Below are 18,030 nucleotides of genomic sequence, written 5' to 3' on the forward strand. Positions count from 1 at the left end.
CATTCTGTGAAAATCAGACCGCACTCGAATGTCACGGTCCGATTTCTTTCACAGACCCATAGACATGCATTGCCGATATTGATTGAACACTTTGATAAAAATTGGACATGTTTCTGATTTTTTTCTCAAACCACTCAGTCAGATGAAAAATAATCAGACATGTGCACAGCCCCATAGAATATCATAGTTACAAGTACTATCCGTGAAAACCACAGATAGCACTCATACGAGAAATTCAGTTGTGTACACAAGCTTTACTGTGAATTGGTGTCCAATTTGTCTTCACATGGGCAACAAACAATAAGAAAGTACAAGACTCTAATCAGGGCTGGATTGGCCATCTGACATTTCATCAATTAAGATTCTATTAATGGTATCGGCATCCTCCAGACACCAGTACTGTTAACAGCTGTGGCAGAGCATGTGTCCTCAGCTCAGAGTTCCGTCACTTACTCCAGTAGGCCACAGGATACTTTCAGCCTGCAGCCTTCTGGAGGCCAGCGCCGCAAAGGTGACATTGGCAGCGCGATGATATCACTGCATTGTGCCACCGGTGTCCACTGCAAGACATGATAAAACAGAAAGCAGCATGTGAAGTGGACGCGGAGATTGGATTAGGTGAGCATAAAGGATTTTTGTGAGCTGTGGTGTACATAATACTGTGGGCGACATCATACAGTATTGGGGCTGCAAAGGGGACAATCATACAGTATTGGAGCTGTGAGGGGGACCATCACACATCTATTGGGGCTGTGATGGAGACCCTCATGCAATGTGGGGACTGCAAGGGAGCATTGGGGCTGTAAAGGGGTTCATCATACTATTTGGTGGTTGTGGGGACTATCATTCTGTATTGGGGGTTTGAGGGTGACCCTCATACTATGAAAGGGCACTGGGGGACCATCATACTGTATTGGGGCTTTGAGGGGGACGATGATACTGTATTTCAGTAAGGGGGACTTTTATATTATATGGAATGCTATGGGGTGAAATTCATACTGTATAGGGGCTGTGAGGGATCATGATATTATATGGGAAACTGTAGGTGGACCATCACACTGCATTGAAGCTATGAAGGACCAGCATACTGTATTGGGATTGTGGTGGACCATCATACTATATTTGTGGACCATCATACTGTTTGGGGCAATGTGGAGGAACCATCATACTTTGTGGAGGGCTGTAGAAACCATCATGCTGTGGGGGCACCATCACACTTTGGTGAAACTATAATACTGTGTGAGGAACCATTATACTGTGTGGGTGACTGTGTTTGGACCATTATCCTGTGTGGGGGAACCATTATACTTTGTGGCGGGCTGTGAAGACCATCATTCTGTCATGGCACCATAACACTGTATTGGGGCTGTGGGGGACCATCATACTATTTGGAGGACTATCAGGGGACCATCAAATTATATGGGGAGGCTCCATCATACTGTATTTGGGATGTATGAGGGACAATCACAATACACATAGGGGGCAGTGGAGTAAACATTATGCTGTGTGGGGCTTTGTGTGAGAACCATCATACTGTGTGGGGTGCTGTGGAAACCATCATACTCTGGAAGGACCATCATACTGCGTGGGGAGAGCTATGGCGAACATTATACTGTGTTGGAATCAATGGTGGCAATCATAATGTGTGGGGGCAGTGGTGACTATCATAATTTGTGGGGGGTTAGAATGACTTATTGTCTGAAGTTTCTGTGGCCTTCATGCTGTGTAGCTGGAAGAATGTGGGAACATCATTCTGTAGAGGAGGCATCATACTCTATGGGGGCCATAGAAGGGGTATCATAGTGGGCGAGTACACTAAGGGGCTTCAATAGGGGCAAAATAAATGTGTAAGTCCGGCAACACATATCCTTCTCCATGTCTGAAAAGTTTGGAAGTATGACCTTCTGTGCCTATGTGCCGTGATAGGCCTTTTCACTCACTAGTCCAGCTCATGCAAATATTGAATGGAGGAGATGAAAATAGAATAAAAATCGTGTCCTTTATTAGTGCATCATAAAAACAAGATGATGCGTTTCAGGCAGTAGTGCCCTTAGTCTTAGCACAATGTTAGCCAATGGAGCCAATGGAGGGTTAGGGAGATTCAGAGAGAGTCCATAAAGTCCATTTGTCGTATATCAGACAAGAACAAGATATGAAGTTATGTTCTATATGACTAGAGATTATCAAAAGGATTTCCAGGACTGAAGCCCAGCAGCCACATCCGAGCCCTGCAAACCTCCTACTACCTGACAAACTCCCCAGTGCCCAGAGACACATTAGTGCAGCTTCTGCAGCCGCATAGCAGTCCAAGAGGTATTGTGGTCCAATTCTACTTCCAATGCTGTCAATTGCTTCTGTCATGGACTTTATTAGAGTGCAGTGGTTGCATGTAGCGTTCTTGTACAGGGGCCCTCTTCTGTCTATGTCAGCAGAAAAAGGGCACAAATCATAAAGAAAGTCACAACTCTATGCCACACAAGCCCTGGCATATAAAAAAAGTGTCATGATTTTAACCAGTTAATGGTAGTGGCACGGGTTATAGCGGAAAAAAAGTGCAACAAAAAATGTGTAACCACACACGTCAATGAAGTAGTCAAGCTTTAATAAATGTGTTCTTTCACTTGTAAACATCTTGCACATCGTCAGGAGTAGGACATGTCCTGCTGCAAAAACCCACTGCCACTTGGGAATACCAATGCCATAAAAGGGGGTGTACGTGGTCTGCCATAATCTTTAGGTATGTGTCAAAGTACTGTACATCCACATGAATGCCAGAATTTAAGGTCTTACAGGAGAACATTGCCCGCAGCCTTCTTCCATTAGTGCATCCTAGTATCATCTCTTTTCTAAGGCCACGTTCACATGTTCAGTATTTGGTGAGTATTTTACACCAGTATTTGTAAGCCAAAACCCGTAGTGGAACAATCAGAAGAATAGTATAATAGAAACACGTTAGCACTTCTGTATTTATCACCCACTCCTGGTTTTGGCTCACAAATACTGATGTAAAATACTGACCAAATACTGATAGTGTGACGGCAGCCTTAGTCACCAGTTATGTCCATAAAGTGACATAAAACATGATTTATCGGACTAAGAACAAACACTGTAGCAATTCCACATTTAGCACAATAGGAAAGAATAAGCTGGGGGAAGTAAATAGAATGTACAGGAAGTAGACAAAGTTCCTTTTGTACTCTGACCGCTCAGGGTGCTCCAGCTTATCTGCATGCATTATGCAAAATAGGGCAGAAGACTGAAATTGGAGGGATACTTTTATAAACCAGATGGCAGCACCTATGAGCCATGGCAAATGTTGACAATTAGTTGCTTCCACCCATTACATCAAGATTATTCACATATGTATAGCCAAGGCTTTACGAAAAATGATTCATATGTTAAAGGGGTATTCTTATCTCCAAAATATTATCCCAATATGTAGACGGTGTAATATTAATAATATTATCAAATACTTCCAATAAGAAAAGTAGTATAGTTTTTCTGATTTGCTATGTTTCTTTCCTCATTTGCAGGCATTGCAGGACCTTAGATACGTATGGTTACGACCACTAGCAACTAGCAAACTATCACTATATCAAAGGTCATAACCATGGATACCTAAGGTCCTGCAATGCATGCACATGAGGAAAGAGACTTAGCGAATCAGATAAACTATACTACATTTCTAATTGGAGATATTTGCTAATATTATTATTATTATTATTATTATTATTACACCTACTACATATTGGGATATAATCTTTAAGTTGTATTTTTTACTCTTTTATTCATACTCCTTAAAAAACAAACTCCAAATCATTATTTAACAACTTTACAAGTGCCATGAAAATGTTAAAATGTAAGAACAAATGCTTAAAAGGATAAAATATACTGGAGTGAAATCATTTGTTTTTCATGGTTCAAGTAATGCTGTTCTGCCAGATGCTATCTACTATGTTTACCTTGCACACCTTGAGCAGATGTTTAGAGTGACTTTTGCTTGAGGTTCAGTGGTGTAAGTGCTACGACCTTGGCTAAATTTGCTTCCAGATGGCATAAGACTGGTAACACCTTCCATTCGAAGATCATCAAGGTCCTCTGGAATATAAACACCCAAGATTACATTTCAATGATGCCTTATTAAAGCCAGCAAGTAATAATTTCCATGAGTAATCGTTTGGATTTCTATTCCTAATTATTTGTGTTCATGCATAATCTGGATGCGGAAGACTAGAACTAGGAACATCACATACAACATTGCATCAAAAAAGAACTAAAAACAAATTCCATCCATTCAATTGCACAATGAAATCATGCAAGTAATACATGGTATCATAAGATAAGTCATTACATGATGCATGTAACATAAACAACCCATTAATGGTATTGGGTAAAATAGGAATCTGAAGTTTTACAATGTTATCACACTATATTACACATATGGTGATAGCAAAACTTTAGACATCACAAAAGTAATCTTAAATAAAATGATAGTAAAAGTTATTCAATAGTCTGTGTCCATGGGATACAGTAGGTCACCAATATCAGATTAGTGGGGGGCAGACACCTGAACAGCTGTTTTCATTTCTACTCATGGCAGGATGTAGATGCCAAGGAGAACTGCTCTGCGCAGCTCTGTTCAATGCCTAGCAGCTGCTGCCAGATAGAGTTTTTTCAAACTTATTAAAAATATGTACCAAAACTTTATCTTCTGGGGAAGAATCATTACCATAAAAGCAGTAAGAAAATGCTTTTATTTCATAGTTGAATCAATTGACAGGTAAACTATAAATATTTACAAGTACGAAAGGGAATCTGTCAGCAGGTTTTTGTCTATAATTTAAAGGTTGCATGCTGTAGGGGTTAAAACACAGATTTCAGCAATGCCCCTCTTATCAATCTCTGTCCTGTTGTTTACTTGTAATGATTGTTTTAGCACCAGGAGTTATCAATGCTGGGACACAGCAGAATGTGCCTGGTAGTCCGACTCCACCCCTTCTGTGATAAGCAGCTAAGTGTTTATAGATTTTTTATATACAGAGCTTGGTGTGGGCGGGGGCAGCTTTCTCAGCTCTGCTGTGTTGGAAAATCTAAAAATTCAGATTGGCTGTACCCTGTAAACTACAGTGGCATGTAAAAGTCCAAGCACCCCTGGTCAAAATTACTGATATTGTGAACAGTTAAGTAAGTTGAAGATAAATTGATCTCCAAAAGGACTAGAGTTAAAGATGACACATTTCCTTTATATTTCAGGCAATATATATATATATATATATATATATATATATATATATATATATATATATATATATATACTGTATATATATATATATATATATATATATATAATTTTTTTTTTTCATTTTTTTACATTTTAAAAATTACAAAAATGAAAATGGTCCTATGCATAACTTTGGGCACCCTGCATGGTTAGTACCCAGTAGCACAGTTTGTAAACACTTTTTATAGACAGCCAAGAGTATTTCAATTCTTGTTTGAGGGATTTTCATCCATTCTTCTTTGGAAAATTCTTCCAGTTCTGTTAGATTCCTGGGTCATCTTGCGTGCCCTGCTATTTTAAGGTCTAGCCACAGATTTTCAATGACGTTCTGATCAGAGGACTGTGAGTGAGGGCCATTGTAAAACCTTCAGCTTGAGCCTTTTGAGGTTATCTCTTGTGGATTGTGCTTGGGATCATTGTCCGTTTATAGAAGCCATCCTCTTTTCAACTTCAGCTTTTGCATCAAGAATTTGTTGAAATTTCATTTAATCCATTCTTCCAACTACCCGTGAAATTTTTTCTGTGTAATTGGCTGCAATTCAACCCTAAAACATGTTTGATCCTTACTCAAGCTTATTAGTTGGAAAGATGTTCTTTTCCTGAAATTCTGAAATTATGTGCCCTTTTTTCTCCACACATACCTTTGATCATTGTGGCCATAGAGTTCTATTTTAACTTCACCATTAACCTCATTGTTTCCAAAATGCATCAGGCATCTTTTGCATACTTCTGAGGCTCAATTTTATTGTAAATGTGCAGAAGAGGTTTTATTCTAATAACTCTTCCATGAAAGTCATATTTGTGCAGGTGTCTCTGAACAGTAGAGCAATGTACCACAACTTCATAGTCTGCCAAGTCTTTCTGAAGGTCTTTTGCAGTCAAGCCGGGGTTCTGTTTTGCCTCTCTAGCAATCCTAAGAGCAACTCTCATTGAAATTTTGCTTGGTCTTCCAGACCTTATCTTAACTTCCACTGTTCCTGTTAACAGCCATTTCTTAATTACATTTCGATCTTAGGGAATAGCCATTTAAAAACACTTTGCTATCTTTTTATAGCCTTCTCCTGCTGTGTAGGCCTCCACCATTTTTTTTTCAGAGTGCTAGGCAGCTGCTCAGAAGAACCCATGGCTGTTGATTTTGGCACAAGCTTAGAGAAGGCTGGGTATTTATAAAGCAGAGAAATTTGTATCACCTGGCCTTTCCTAAAAGTGATAGGGAACAAACCATAAGCCCTAACAGGCTAATTAAGGTCTGAAACCTTGGTCAAAGTTATCGGAGCACACAAATCTCCAAGTGCCCAAACATTTGCATTGGCCCATTTTCTTTTTTGTAATTTGCAAAATGAAAACAAAATGACAATGTATATATTTTGCATAAAATATAAAGGAAATGTGCCATCTTTAACTTTAGGCCTATTAGGGATCTTTCCTTATCAACATGCTGAACTGTTCACAATAACAGTACTTTTGACCACAGGAGTCAAACTTTTATATGCCAGTGTAAAGGTACCTTCACATTAAGCGACGCTGCAGCGATAGCGACAACGATGCCGATCGCTGCAGCGTCGCTGTTTGATCGCTGGAGAGCTGTCACACAGACCGCTCTCCAGCGACCAACGATGCCGAGGTCCCCGGGTAACCAGGGTAAACATCGGGTTACTAAGCGCAGGGCCGCTCTTAGTAACCCGATGTTTACCCTGGTTACCAGCGTAAAATGTAAAAAAAAAAAAAACAGTAAATACTTACATTCGCGTCCCCCGGCGTCCGCTTCCTGCACTGACTGAGCGCCGGCCCTAACAGCAGTGCGGTGACGTCACCGCTGTGCTGTGCTTTCACTTTCACTTTACAGCGCTCAGTCAGTGTGGGAAGCGGACGCCGGGGGATGCGAAGGTGAGTATGTAGTTTGTTTTTTTTACATTTTACACTGGTAACCAGGGTAAACATCGGGTTACTAAGCGTGGCCCTGCGCTTAGTAACCCGATGTTTACCCTGGTTACCAGTGTAAAACATCGCTGGTATCGTTGCTTTTGGTGTCAAACATGACGATACACGCCGGTCTGACGACCAAATAAAGTTCTGAACTTTGTTCAACGACCAGCGATATCACAGCCGGATCCTGATCGCTGCTGCGTGTCAAACTAAACAATATTGCTAGCCAGGACGCTGCAATGTCACGGATCGCTAGCGATATCGTTTAGTGTGAAGGTACCTTAAGAGATACATTGTTGGATTCAGGGTCTCTTTGCTCTCAGATGAGGTAGCAAAAACCTGCTGACAGATTCCCTTCAAAGAACTGTTCAGAACTTAGATCCTGAGGACCACTCTAGTCATGAGTAAGACTGCCTAGTGCAGTTGAAACGCGTTGACTGGGTCATGTTGACCATGTAAATCTTTCTTTTGTATGCACTATATTTTCTTTTGAAAAATTAAAAGAAAAGGAAAATCCAGTCCTGTTGAGCTGGAATCCACTTTTTTCTATAATCCTCAGGATAGGTTATCAATATCAGATCGGTGGGGATCTGATATCCACCATCTCCACCAATCATCTCTTTGCAGCTCCTGTGGCAGCAGGAAGTGCAGATGTAGCCAAATTTAACTATGCAAATAATGCACCATCTTAAGAATAGTGATGAGTGAACATGCTCGGATAACGTCTTATCTGAGTATCTTGGGCATGCTCGTATATTATGTTTGAGTCCCCGCGGCTGCATGAATTGCGGCTGTTAGACAGACAACACATGTGTGGATTGCCTGTTTGTTAGGGAATCCACTTGTGTTGAGGCAGTCAAGCAGCCACAAATCATGCAGCGCAGCAGCCACAGGGACTCGAGCATAATATGCGAGCACACCAAAGACACTCGGATAACACCAGATTATGCTCACATAAGACGTTATTCAAGCACATTCACTCAACACTACTTAAGATCTTTTCTCTGCAAGTTCTCTTACTTAATCATTTTAAAGTGAACCTGTCACCCCCAAAATCGATGGTGATTCACCATCATCAGGGGCTTATCTACAGCATTCTGTAATGCTATAGATAAGCCGCCGATGTTACCTGAAAGAGGAGAAAAAGACATTAGATTATACTCACCCAGGGGCGGTCCTGCTCCGATGGGCGTCTCAGGTCCAGTACAGCACCTCTCATCTTCATTCCATGACGTCCTCTTCTGGTCTTCATGTCGCGGCTCCGGCGCAGGCATACTTTGTCTTCCCTGTTGAGGGCAGAGCAAAGTACTGCAGTGCACAGGCACCGGGAAGGTCAGAGAGGCCCAGCACCTGCGCACTGCAGTACTTTGCTCTGCCCTCAACAGGGCAGACAAAGTACACCTGCGCCGGAGCCGCGGCGTGAAGACCAGAAGAGGACGTCATGGAATGAAGATAGGAGGCGCCGGAGCGGACCTGAGAAGCCCATCGGACCGGACCACAGCGGGACCGCCCCTTGGTGAGTATAATCTAACCTCTTTTTCTCCTCTTTCAGGTAACATCGGGGGCTTATCTACAGAATTACAGAATGCTGTAGATAAGCCCCTGATGAAGGTGGGCTTACCTCATCATCGATTTTGGGGGTGACAGGTTCCCTTTAAGATAAATCAAAGGAGTTGTTACCTACTTGGACAAACCCTTCTGCCTCTACTCACATCCAGTCACGTGATCCCTGCAGTCAATGTCATGCCAGCCCCAGGAGACCCAGCACAGACATTGCTGGAATGGTGCCAGCATTGGAGGCGAGTACAGGCTGTCTTTATTTTACATGTGGGAATATAGTAATTAAGAAGGGATTGTATGAGTAGTGCACAACCGCTCTAACATTGCCAAAGCCATTGACTGATCTCAAGTTAGGCGTCAGATATCCTTTTACTGGTGCAGTGAAAAAAATCACCAGAGTGGTGCTTTAACCATGTAAATATCATTCAGAGACGGGACACCATATCTCCATATGCTGTGTAGTGGCTACTCTCAGGTGCTGCAGCTCAGTTTATATTTAAGTGAGCAATTGTGATGACTGAAACTATTCTTTCTGCTTAATGCTACGTGTTCCCAACACTGTACATCTGGACCAAAACATCTTGGTGAGCTTGACACGTAATTATTACATATACACTGCTCAAAAAATAAAGGGAACACTTAAACAACAGAGTATAACTCCAAGTAAATTAAACTTCTGTGAAATCAAACTGTCCACTTAGGAAGCAACACTGTTTAACAATCAATTTCACATGCTGTTGTGCAAATGGAATAGACAACAGATGGAAATAATTGGCAATTATCAAGACACACTCAATAAAGGAGAGGTTCTGCAGGTGGGGACCACAGACCACATCTCAGTACCAATGCTTTCTGGCTGATGTTTTGGTCACTTTTGAATGTTGGCTATGCTTTCACACTCGTAGTAGAATGAGACGGACTCTAAAACCCACACAATTGGCTCAGGTAGTGCAGCTCATCCAGGATGGCACATCAATGCGAACTGTGGCAAGAAGGTTTGCTGTGTCTGTCAGCGTAGTGTCCAGAGGCTGAAGGCGCTACCAGGAGACACGCCAGTACACCAGGAGACGTATAGGGGGCCGTAGAACGGCAACAACCCAGCAGCAGGATTGTTACCTCAGCCTTTGTGCAAGGAGGAACAGGAGGAGCGCTGCCAGAGCCCTTCAAAATGACCTCCAGCAGGCCACAAATGTGCATGTGTCTGCACAAATGGTTAGAAACTGACTCCATGAGGATGGTCTGAGTGCCCGACGTCCACAAATGGGGGTTGTGGTCACAGCTCAACACACTGCAGAACGCTTGGCATTTGCCACAGAACACCAGGATTGGCAAATTCCCCACTGGCTCCCTGTGCTATTCACAGATGAAAGCACGTTCACACTGAGCACATGTGACAGAGGTGACAGAGTCTGGAGATGCCGTGGAGAGCTATCTGCTGCCTGCAACATCCTTCAGCATTACCGGTTTGGCAGTGGGTCAGTATTGGTGTGGGGTGGCATATCTTTGGAGGGCCGCATAGCCCTCCATGTGCTCACCAGAGGTAGCCTGACTGCCATTAGGTACCGAGATGAGATACTCAGACCCCTTGTGAGACCATATGTTGGTGCGGTTGGCCCTGTGTTGTGAATTTACCTTTTGGCTCCCTCTAGTGGCTACTAGTGATTTTACTCTGGGTATGTCATTCATCCCTTGTATGCTCACCTGGGTCGTTAGGTCAGGGGTGTTGCTATATAAGCTCCCTGGACCTTCAGTTCAATGCCTGGCAACGTTGATATCAGAGCTAATCTGTAGTGCTCTTGTCTACTGATCCTGGTTCCTGCTTGATTAAGCTAAGTCTGCTTCCTTGCTTTTTGCTATTTTGTTTTGGTTTGCATTTTTGTCCAGCTTGTATATAATCTGTTTCCTGACCTTGCTGGAAGCTCTAGGGTGGCTGGTGTTCTCCCCACGGGCCGTTAGACGGTTCGGGGGTTCTTGAATCTCCAGCGTGGATTTTGATAGGGTTTTTGTTGACCATATAAGTTATCTTACTACATTCTGCTATTACAATTTAAAGAGCACCAGAGTTGTTTTTCTAAAAGGATATTTTATTAAACACGAATATTAGAAATATACCACACAGGGTAATAATAACAAAGAATTATTATTTCAAACACAAATAGTAAATATATTAACATGGACTAATTTGAGTATGTAATCTCGTAGGTTTCTCAGTTACATCTGATGCCTTTAAATCTATATGTCTGATTGCTGCTATATGAGATCTGGACCGCTGTGCGTACCTTAGCACATTTCTTGGGATCAAATTACATACTCAAATTAGTCCATGTTAATATATTTACTATTTGTGTTTGAAATAATAATTCTTTGTTATTATTACCCTGTGTGGTATATTTCTAATATTCGTGTTTAATAAAATATCCTTTTAGAAAAACAACTCTGGTGCTCTTTAAATTGCTATAGTTATTATTGAGTTGATAGATGTAACTTCTCATACTGCTGGTCTCCTTATATATTATATGCTTTTCTGTGTGTTTCCACAGCAAACAAATCCAGCCCTAACATGGACTTCAAAGCTAGAGAACAAACATGGCTCACACAATTAAAAAACGTATTTAGTGACGATCCCAAGGTGCCACTTTCAGGAGATGGTAAAAATTCCAGGGAATTAATTAAAAAATTGAAAGGTTTGCTCAATAAACGAACAAGAATTTGGTGGAACAAAGCTTTCCTCAATAAATACTTGGAAAGAGGCCTAATACCACGAGGCCTTAGGGTCCAAGTATTCCCATCTTTCGAAGTGGAGGATGTGATATTTAGGGAAAAATGGGAAGACCTGGCTAATGTCTGTTCGAGAGGTTTTATGGGTCTTTTAGCCCAAATGAACCAGACATCGTTGATTGATTTGGATTTGGAGATTGAGGGTATCCAAACACAATTAAAACAGGACTTATCAAGCGACACCATGATCTTACTAAACAAAGACTTAGACATGGAATTTACCAAATGGGAGAAAACCATTTGTGAGACAAAGACTAGAAAGTTCCAACGTGATGTCTTAGACCTCCAAACTAATTCAATTTATAGGTGGAACAAAAATCAGAAATATTATAGGAGATCCCCGCGTACTCGGTCTGCTTCTGCAATCTCTTTGGCATCAAGTGAGGATTCAATTAAATCTAAAACCGAGGTGCCTCAGTCCAGAGACATGAAGTCTAGCGGTGAGAGAATGACAACTAGGTTCAACAAATCCCACTCAGGTTTCCAGGAGAAGAGAAATAAATACGGGTCAGAGGTAATTAATTTGTCCAATCATATTTTGACTAAAGCCCACGTGGAGGTACTCCAAAAAGGGCTATCTTTTTCTCCAACCAATAACTTTAATTTATTTACAGCTACCAAAGACCTCTTTCTCTTCTCACGGAAACTAGTAATGAAGAAACTCATGTCCCGTGATGGACCACCAGATACCCTTACGGATGATCAGGTAGAACAGGAGGCATTAAGGGACTTGGAGGATCTCTTACGGGAGCAGGAATTGGATAAATTGGGTAAGTTTCCACCAAATGTTTGTCCTAAATCAACAAGGTTTCCCCCCTTGTCGGCAGTACCTGCAGTAGACATTTTTACACGTTTAGTTGCCCAGGATTTCAAAGAGATTGAAACAAAGCGTAGATATGATAATCTAACTCTTCGGCAACGACATGCCTTGCAGGAACTGCGGGACTTTGATGACATTGTCATCAAGCCAGCCGACAAGGGGGGTAATGTTGTCTTATGGCCACGGCACATGTACGAACGGGAGGCTAACAAACATCTGAGGGACTCTAACACATATAGGAGATTGGATAGTAATCCGGTCAATAAATTCCAAAGCCAACTTGAATCAATCCTTGAAGATGCGGTGGAACAGGGAATTATTCCCAAAAAAATATATGACGGACTAATAACGAAATTTCCCAAAATACCAACGTTGTATTTCATTCCAAAGGTGCATAAAGACCCTATGAATCCACCGGGGCGCCCTATTGTCTCTGGCATAGGGGGGTTGAATGACCCGGTATGTAAATTCATTGACTATTATCTGAAACCTCTGGTTGAGTCACTCCCCTCCTATGCCAGAGATACATCGGATGTTATAACCAGAATTAATGGCATACAGTTGGAGGATGACATGATCCTTGTAACTGCAGATATAGAAACCCTGTACACATGTATTTGGCATGAAGATGGTCTGGAGGCGGTCCGCTTCTTCCTGGGGACGAGCAACTGGGATGGCCAAACCTGCAATCTTATTTTAGAACTATTGGATTTTATTTTAACAAAAAAATTTTTTGTATTTAAAGACATTTTTTATTTACAAACACGCGGCACTGCCATGGGCGCGGCCTGCGCGCCATCCTTCGCCGGCCTCTTCCTAGGTTACTGGGAGCGGGGGATTTTTGGTGGGGATGGCGCCCGGGGCGCGGACCATGTGCAGTGCTGGTTACGTTATATCGATGATTTGTTTATTATTTGGCAAGGAACAGAGATACAGCTTCAGGAATTCATGCGGCAACTAAACCATAATGATGTCAACATCAGACTAACATATGACTGTAGTAAAAAATCAGTCAATTTTCTAGACATCAATATTTTTGCTGATCAGGAACTTTTTTTACAGACTGATGTCTACAGAAAGCCTACAGCAACCAATTCATTGCTGCATGCAAGCTCCAGCCATCCTTATAGTACAATTAAAGCCATCCCAGTTGGTCAATTCCTCAGGATGAGGCGGATCTGTTCCTCCGAACCTAATTTCCAACTACAGGCCAAGGACTTACGTGAAAGGTTCCTAGATAGGGGTTATTCCAAAAGATGTATAAAAGCAGGATACAATCGGGCTAAGGGATGCATAAGAGAAGACCTGCTATGTCCTAGGGCTAAATCTATTAAAAAGGAAAACCAGATTCGATACATTTCTACTTATAATAGCCACTGGCAGGAAATGAGAACCTGCATTCAAAAACATTGGAACATATTAAAATCAGATCCAATAGTGGCTAAAAATCTTGGTGATACCCCCCTTATGACATCTAGACGTAGCAGGAATCTGGGGGATATCTTAATGAACAGCCATTATGTACCGGCCATAGACCGTAACAGTGCCTTTTTTCCAGGTAGTCCCACAAGAGGATGTTTCTCTTGTGGGAATTGCGTAGCATGCAAAAATATCTTCCGTTCAAGGAAATTTCAATCTGCAGACGGAAAGAAACAATTTAACATTCGTCAATATATTACTTGTAATACAACTCAAGTAATTTATTACGCCACATGTACCTGCCCAAAGATCTATGTGGGTTTGACCTCTAGAAGACTAGGCACTCGTACTCGTGAGCATGTCTTGGACATAATGGCAGCAGAAACAGAGACTGATATCTCCCTTTTGAAAACCTTGCCACGTCATTTTCGCCAGTTCCATAAATGCAACCCAAAAGCTCTCTCTGTAAGAGGTATAGAGCATGTACAAAGCGGAGTGAGGGGCGGTAATATCAAACGCCTCCTAGCACAGAGAGAATGTTGGTGGATCTTTACCCTTGGATCCATGACACCTATCGGCCTAAATGAGGCCATGGGTTATGCTTCCTTTTTATAATTGTCTGATATTGAGCTTTCCCTTAGATTAAAGTAATATCACATATGATCTTCCATCTCCTGTTACGTTTTTAATGTCTCTTTTTAAAAATGTCCTTTTAATCTTGTTTTTGTTGTTGTTCTTTTCACTTTAGTTTTTATTAACCTTTCTGGCAAATCATACGAGAATAAAAATTGCAGAACAACTGACCCTGCGGATGACAATTCTTGGGAATATCCATTTAACAACTATTGGGGCTCTGCTTGGTGTTCTCACACAAGTATAGTGTGAAATCCACAATCGGTCTCTAATTTTCACTTTATGCACTTAATTGCACTGTTTCACTTTATAATGATTAGCGTGGCACCTTATCTTTATATATATAACTATTCAGATGTATTTACTCAGGTATTTTTGAAGCAACTGCTTTATACATTTTCTATGTATTATTTTTATTACAATATAATTGATGACTATGTATTTATTATGTAATTATGTATGTATCATATGTTAGCAATATATCACTGCTGTCACACATCTCTAAAATTCATTTTGTGTAACAATATGCGTGTTCTCATGCACATATACATCGCTTTACCCTCCTTAAAACCAATCACTATCATTGACCGATCGCATCCCCTTCTGTATTTTATATATGTTTTTAGTATTTATTTAAAAATATTTTTTCCCCTCGTTTGTCCTCTGTCTCGTGTGCGGGCGCTGCCATCTGGCGCTAATTGCGGTCCTTGCGCTCCCATGTTTCATGCCCGGTAAAGTGCGGTTGGGCGCCCGCCGCCGAATCGGACATGCGCATTGGGGGTGTGGGATCGTAGGTGCGGCGCTGGGGACAGCGTCCGCGCGTGCGCTATGACAAGTAATGCAATTGGCCTCTTACCGGTCAGATGACCGGAACGGCTCTGCATTTAAGACGGACAGCTAGACTTGTGAGACCACGCCCCCTTGAGGAAGTGAGGTTTATCCTCACGAAACGTGCGTCGGGGATAGCGGTCCGGTCCTTTACCATCTCACAGACTTCATGGGTAATTAACCGCTGATTTTTTATTGTTTATCTGCGATTTCTTATTGGCAGCAACTTCTTAGACTTAGGTACATGGTGACACTCCACTAAATTACTTTACTGGTTGCGGAAGGTGTCTCTCCCTTCCCTTCATTGTTATATAAATTCGGGGCTGTCTCTCGTAGGTTTCTCAGTTACATCTGATGCCTTTAAATCTATATGTCTGATTGCTGCTATATGAGATCTGGACCGCTGTGCGTACCTTAGCACATTTCTTGGGATCAAATTACATACTCAAATTAGTCCATGTTAATATATTTACTATTTGTGTTTGAAATAATAATTCTTTGTTATTATTACCCTGTGTGGTATATTTCTAATATTCGTGTTTAATAAAATATCCTTTTAGAAAAACAACTCTGGTGCTCTTTAAATTGCTATAGTTATTATTGAGTTGATAGAAGTAACTTCTCATACTGCTGGTCTCCTTATATATTATATGCTTTTCTGTGTGTTTCCACAGCAAACAAATCCAGCCCTAACATGGACTACAAAGCTAGAGAACAAACATGGCTCACACAATTAAAAAACGTATTTAGTGACGATCCCAAGGTGCCACTTTCAGGAGATGGTAAAAATTCCAGGGAATTAATTAAAAAATTGAAAGGTTTGCTCAATAAACGAACAAGAATTTGGTGGAACAAAGCTTTCCTCAATAAATACTTGGAAAGAGGCCTAATACCACGAGGCCTTAGGGTCCAAGTATTCCCATCTTTCGAAGTGGAGGATGTGATATTTAGGGAAAAATGGGAAGACCTGGCTAATGTCTGTTCGAGAGGTTTTATGGGTCTTTTAGCCCAAATGAACCAGACATCGTTGATTGATTTGGATTTGGAGATTGAGGGTATCCAAACACAATTAAAACAGGACTTATCAAGCGACACCATGATCTTACTAAACAAAGACTTAGACATGGAATTTACCAAATGGGAGAAAACCATTTGTGAGACAAAGACTAGAAAGTTCCAACGTGATGTCTTAGACCTCCAAACTAATTCAATTTATAGGTGGAACAAAAATCAGAAATATTATAGGAGATCCCCGCGTACTCGGTCTGCTTCTGCAATCTCTTTGGCATCAAGTGAGGATTCAATTAAATCTAAAACCGAGGTGCCTCAGTCCAGAGACATGAAGTCTAGCGGTGAGAGAATGACAACTAGGTTCAACAAATCCCACTCAGGTTTCCAGGAGAAGAGAAATAAATACGGGTCAGAGGTAATTAATTTGTCCAATCATATTTTGACTAAAGCCCACGTGGAGGTACTCCAAAAAGGGCTATCTTTTTCTCCAACCAATAACTTTAATTTATTTACAGCTACCAAAGACCTCTTTCTCTTCTCACGGAAACTAGTAATGAAGAAACTCATGTCCCGTGATGGACCACCAGATACCCTTACGGATGATCAGGTAGAACAGGAGGCATTAAGGGACTTGGAGGATCTCTTACGGGAGCAGGAATTGGATAAATTGGGTAAGTTTCCACCAAATGTTTGTCCTAAATCAACAAGGTTTCCCCCCTTGTCGGCAGTACCTGCAGTAGACATTTTTACACGTTTAGTTGCCCAGGATTTCAAAGAGATTGAAACAAAGCGTAGATATGATAATCTAACTCTTCGGCAACGACATGCCTTGCAGGAACTGCGGGACTTTGATGACATTGTCATCAAGCCAGCCGACAAGGGGGGTAATGTTGTCTTATGGCCACGGCACATGTACGAACGGGAGGCTAACAAACATCTGAGGGACTCTAACACATATAGGAGATTGGATAGTAATCCGGTCAATAAATTCCAAAGCCAACTTGAATCAATCCTTGAAGATGCGGTGGAACAGGGAATTATTCCCAAAAAAATATATGACGGACTAATAACGAAATTTCCCAAAATACCAACGTTGTATTTCATTCCAAAGGTGCATAAAGACCCTATGAATCCACCGGGGCGCCCTATTGTCTCTGGCATAGGGGGGTTGAATGACCCGGTATGTAAATTCATTGACTATTATCTGAAACCTCTGGTTGAGTCACTCCCCTCCTATGCCAGAGATACATCGGATGTTATAACCAGAATTAATGGCATACAGTTGGAGGATGACATGATCCTTGTAACTGCAGATATAGAAACCCTGTACACATGTATTCGGCATGAAGATGGTCTGGAGGCGGTCCGCTTCTTCCTGGGGACGAGCAACTGGGATGGCCAAACCTGCAATCTTATTTTAGAACTATTGGATTTTATTTTAACAAAAAATTTTTTTGTATTTAAAGACATTTTTTATTTACAAACACGCGGCACTGCCATGGGCGCGGCCTGCGCGCCATCCTTCGCCGGCCTCTTCCTAGGTTACTGGGAGCGGGGGATTTTCGGTGGGGATGGCGCCCGGGGCGCGGACCATGTGCAGTGCTGGTTACGTTATATCGATGATTTGTTTATTATTTGGCAAGGAACAGAGATACAGCTTCAGGAATTCATGCGGCAACTAAACCATAATGATGTCAACATCAGACTAACATATGACTGTAGTAAAAAATCTGTCAATTTTCTAGACATCAATATTTTTGCTGATCAGGAACTT

General features: G+C 41.5%; 1 protein-coding gene across 6 annotated transcripts in view; it reads right to left on the reverse strand.

The window, feature by feature from the left end:
* Window positions 1-18,030, reverse strand: part of C6H8orf34 (chromosome 6 C8orf34 homolog) — a 350,072-nt gene that overhangs the window by 129,232 nt on the left and 202,810 nt on the right. For 5 of the 6 annotated variants that reach the window (XR_013217047.1, XM_077270641.1, XM_077270638.1 and 2 more), the window contains one exon: window positions 3,963-4,098. Coding sequence is in view for 5 of the 6 variants with exons in the window: in XM_077270641.1 (XP_077126756.1) it covers window positions 3,963-4,098 (136 nt within the window). In the remaining variant the exon portion in view is untranslated. The remainder of the gene's footprint in view (window positions 1-3,962; window positions 4,099-18,030) is intronic. The other variant, XM_077270640.1, reaches the window with a different exon arrangement.

Source organism: Ranitomeya variabilis, chromosome 6 (assembly GCF_051348905.1).
Source record: "Ranitomeya variabilis isolate aRanVar5 chromosome 6, aRanVar5.hap1, whole genome shotgun sequence".
NCBI lineage: Eukaryota > Metazoa > Chordata > Amphibia > Anura > Dendrobatidae > Ranitomeya > Ranitomeya variabilis.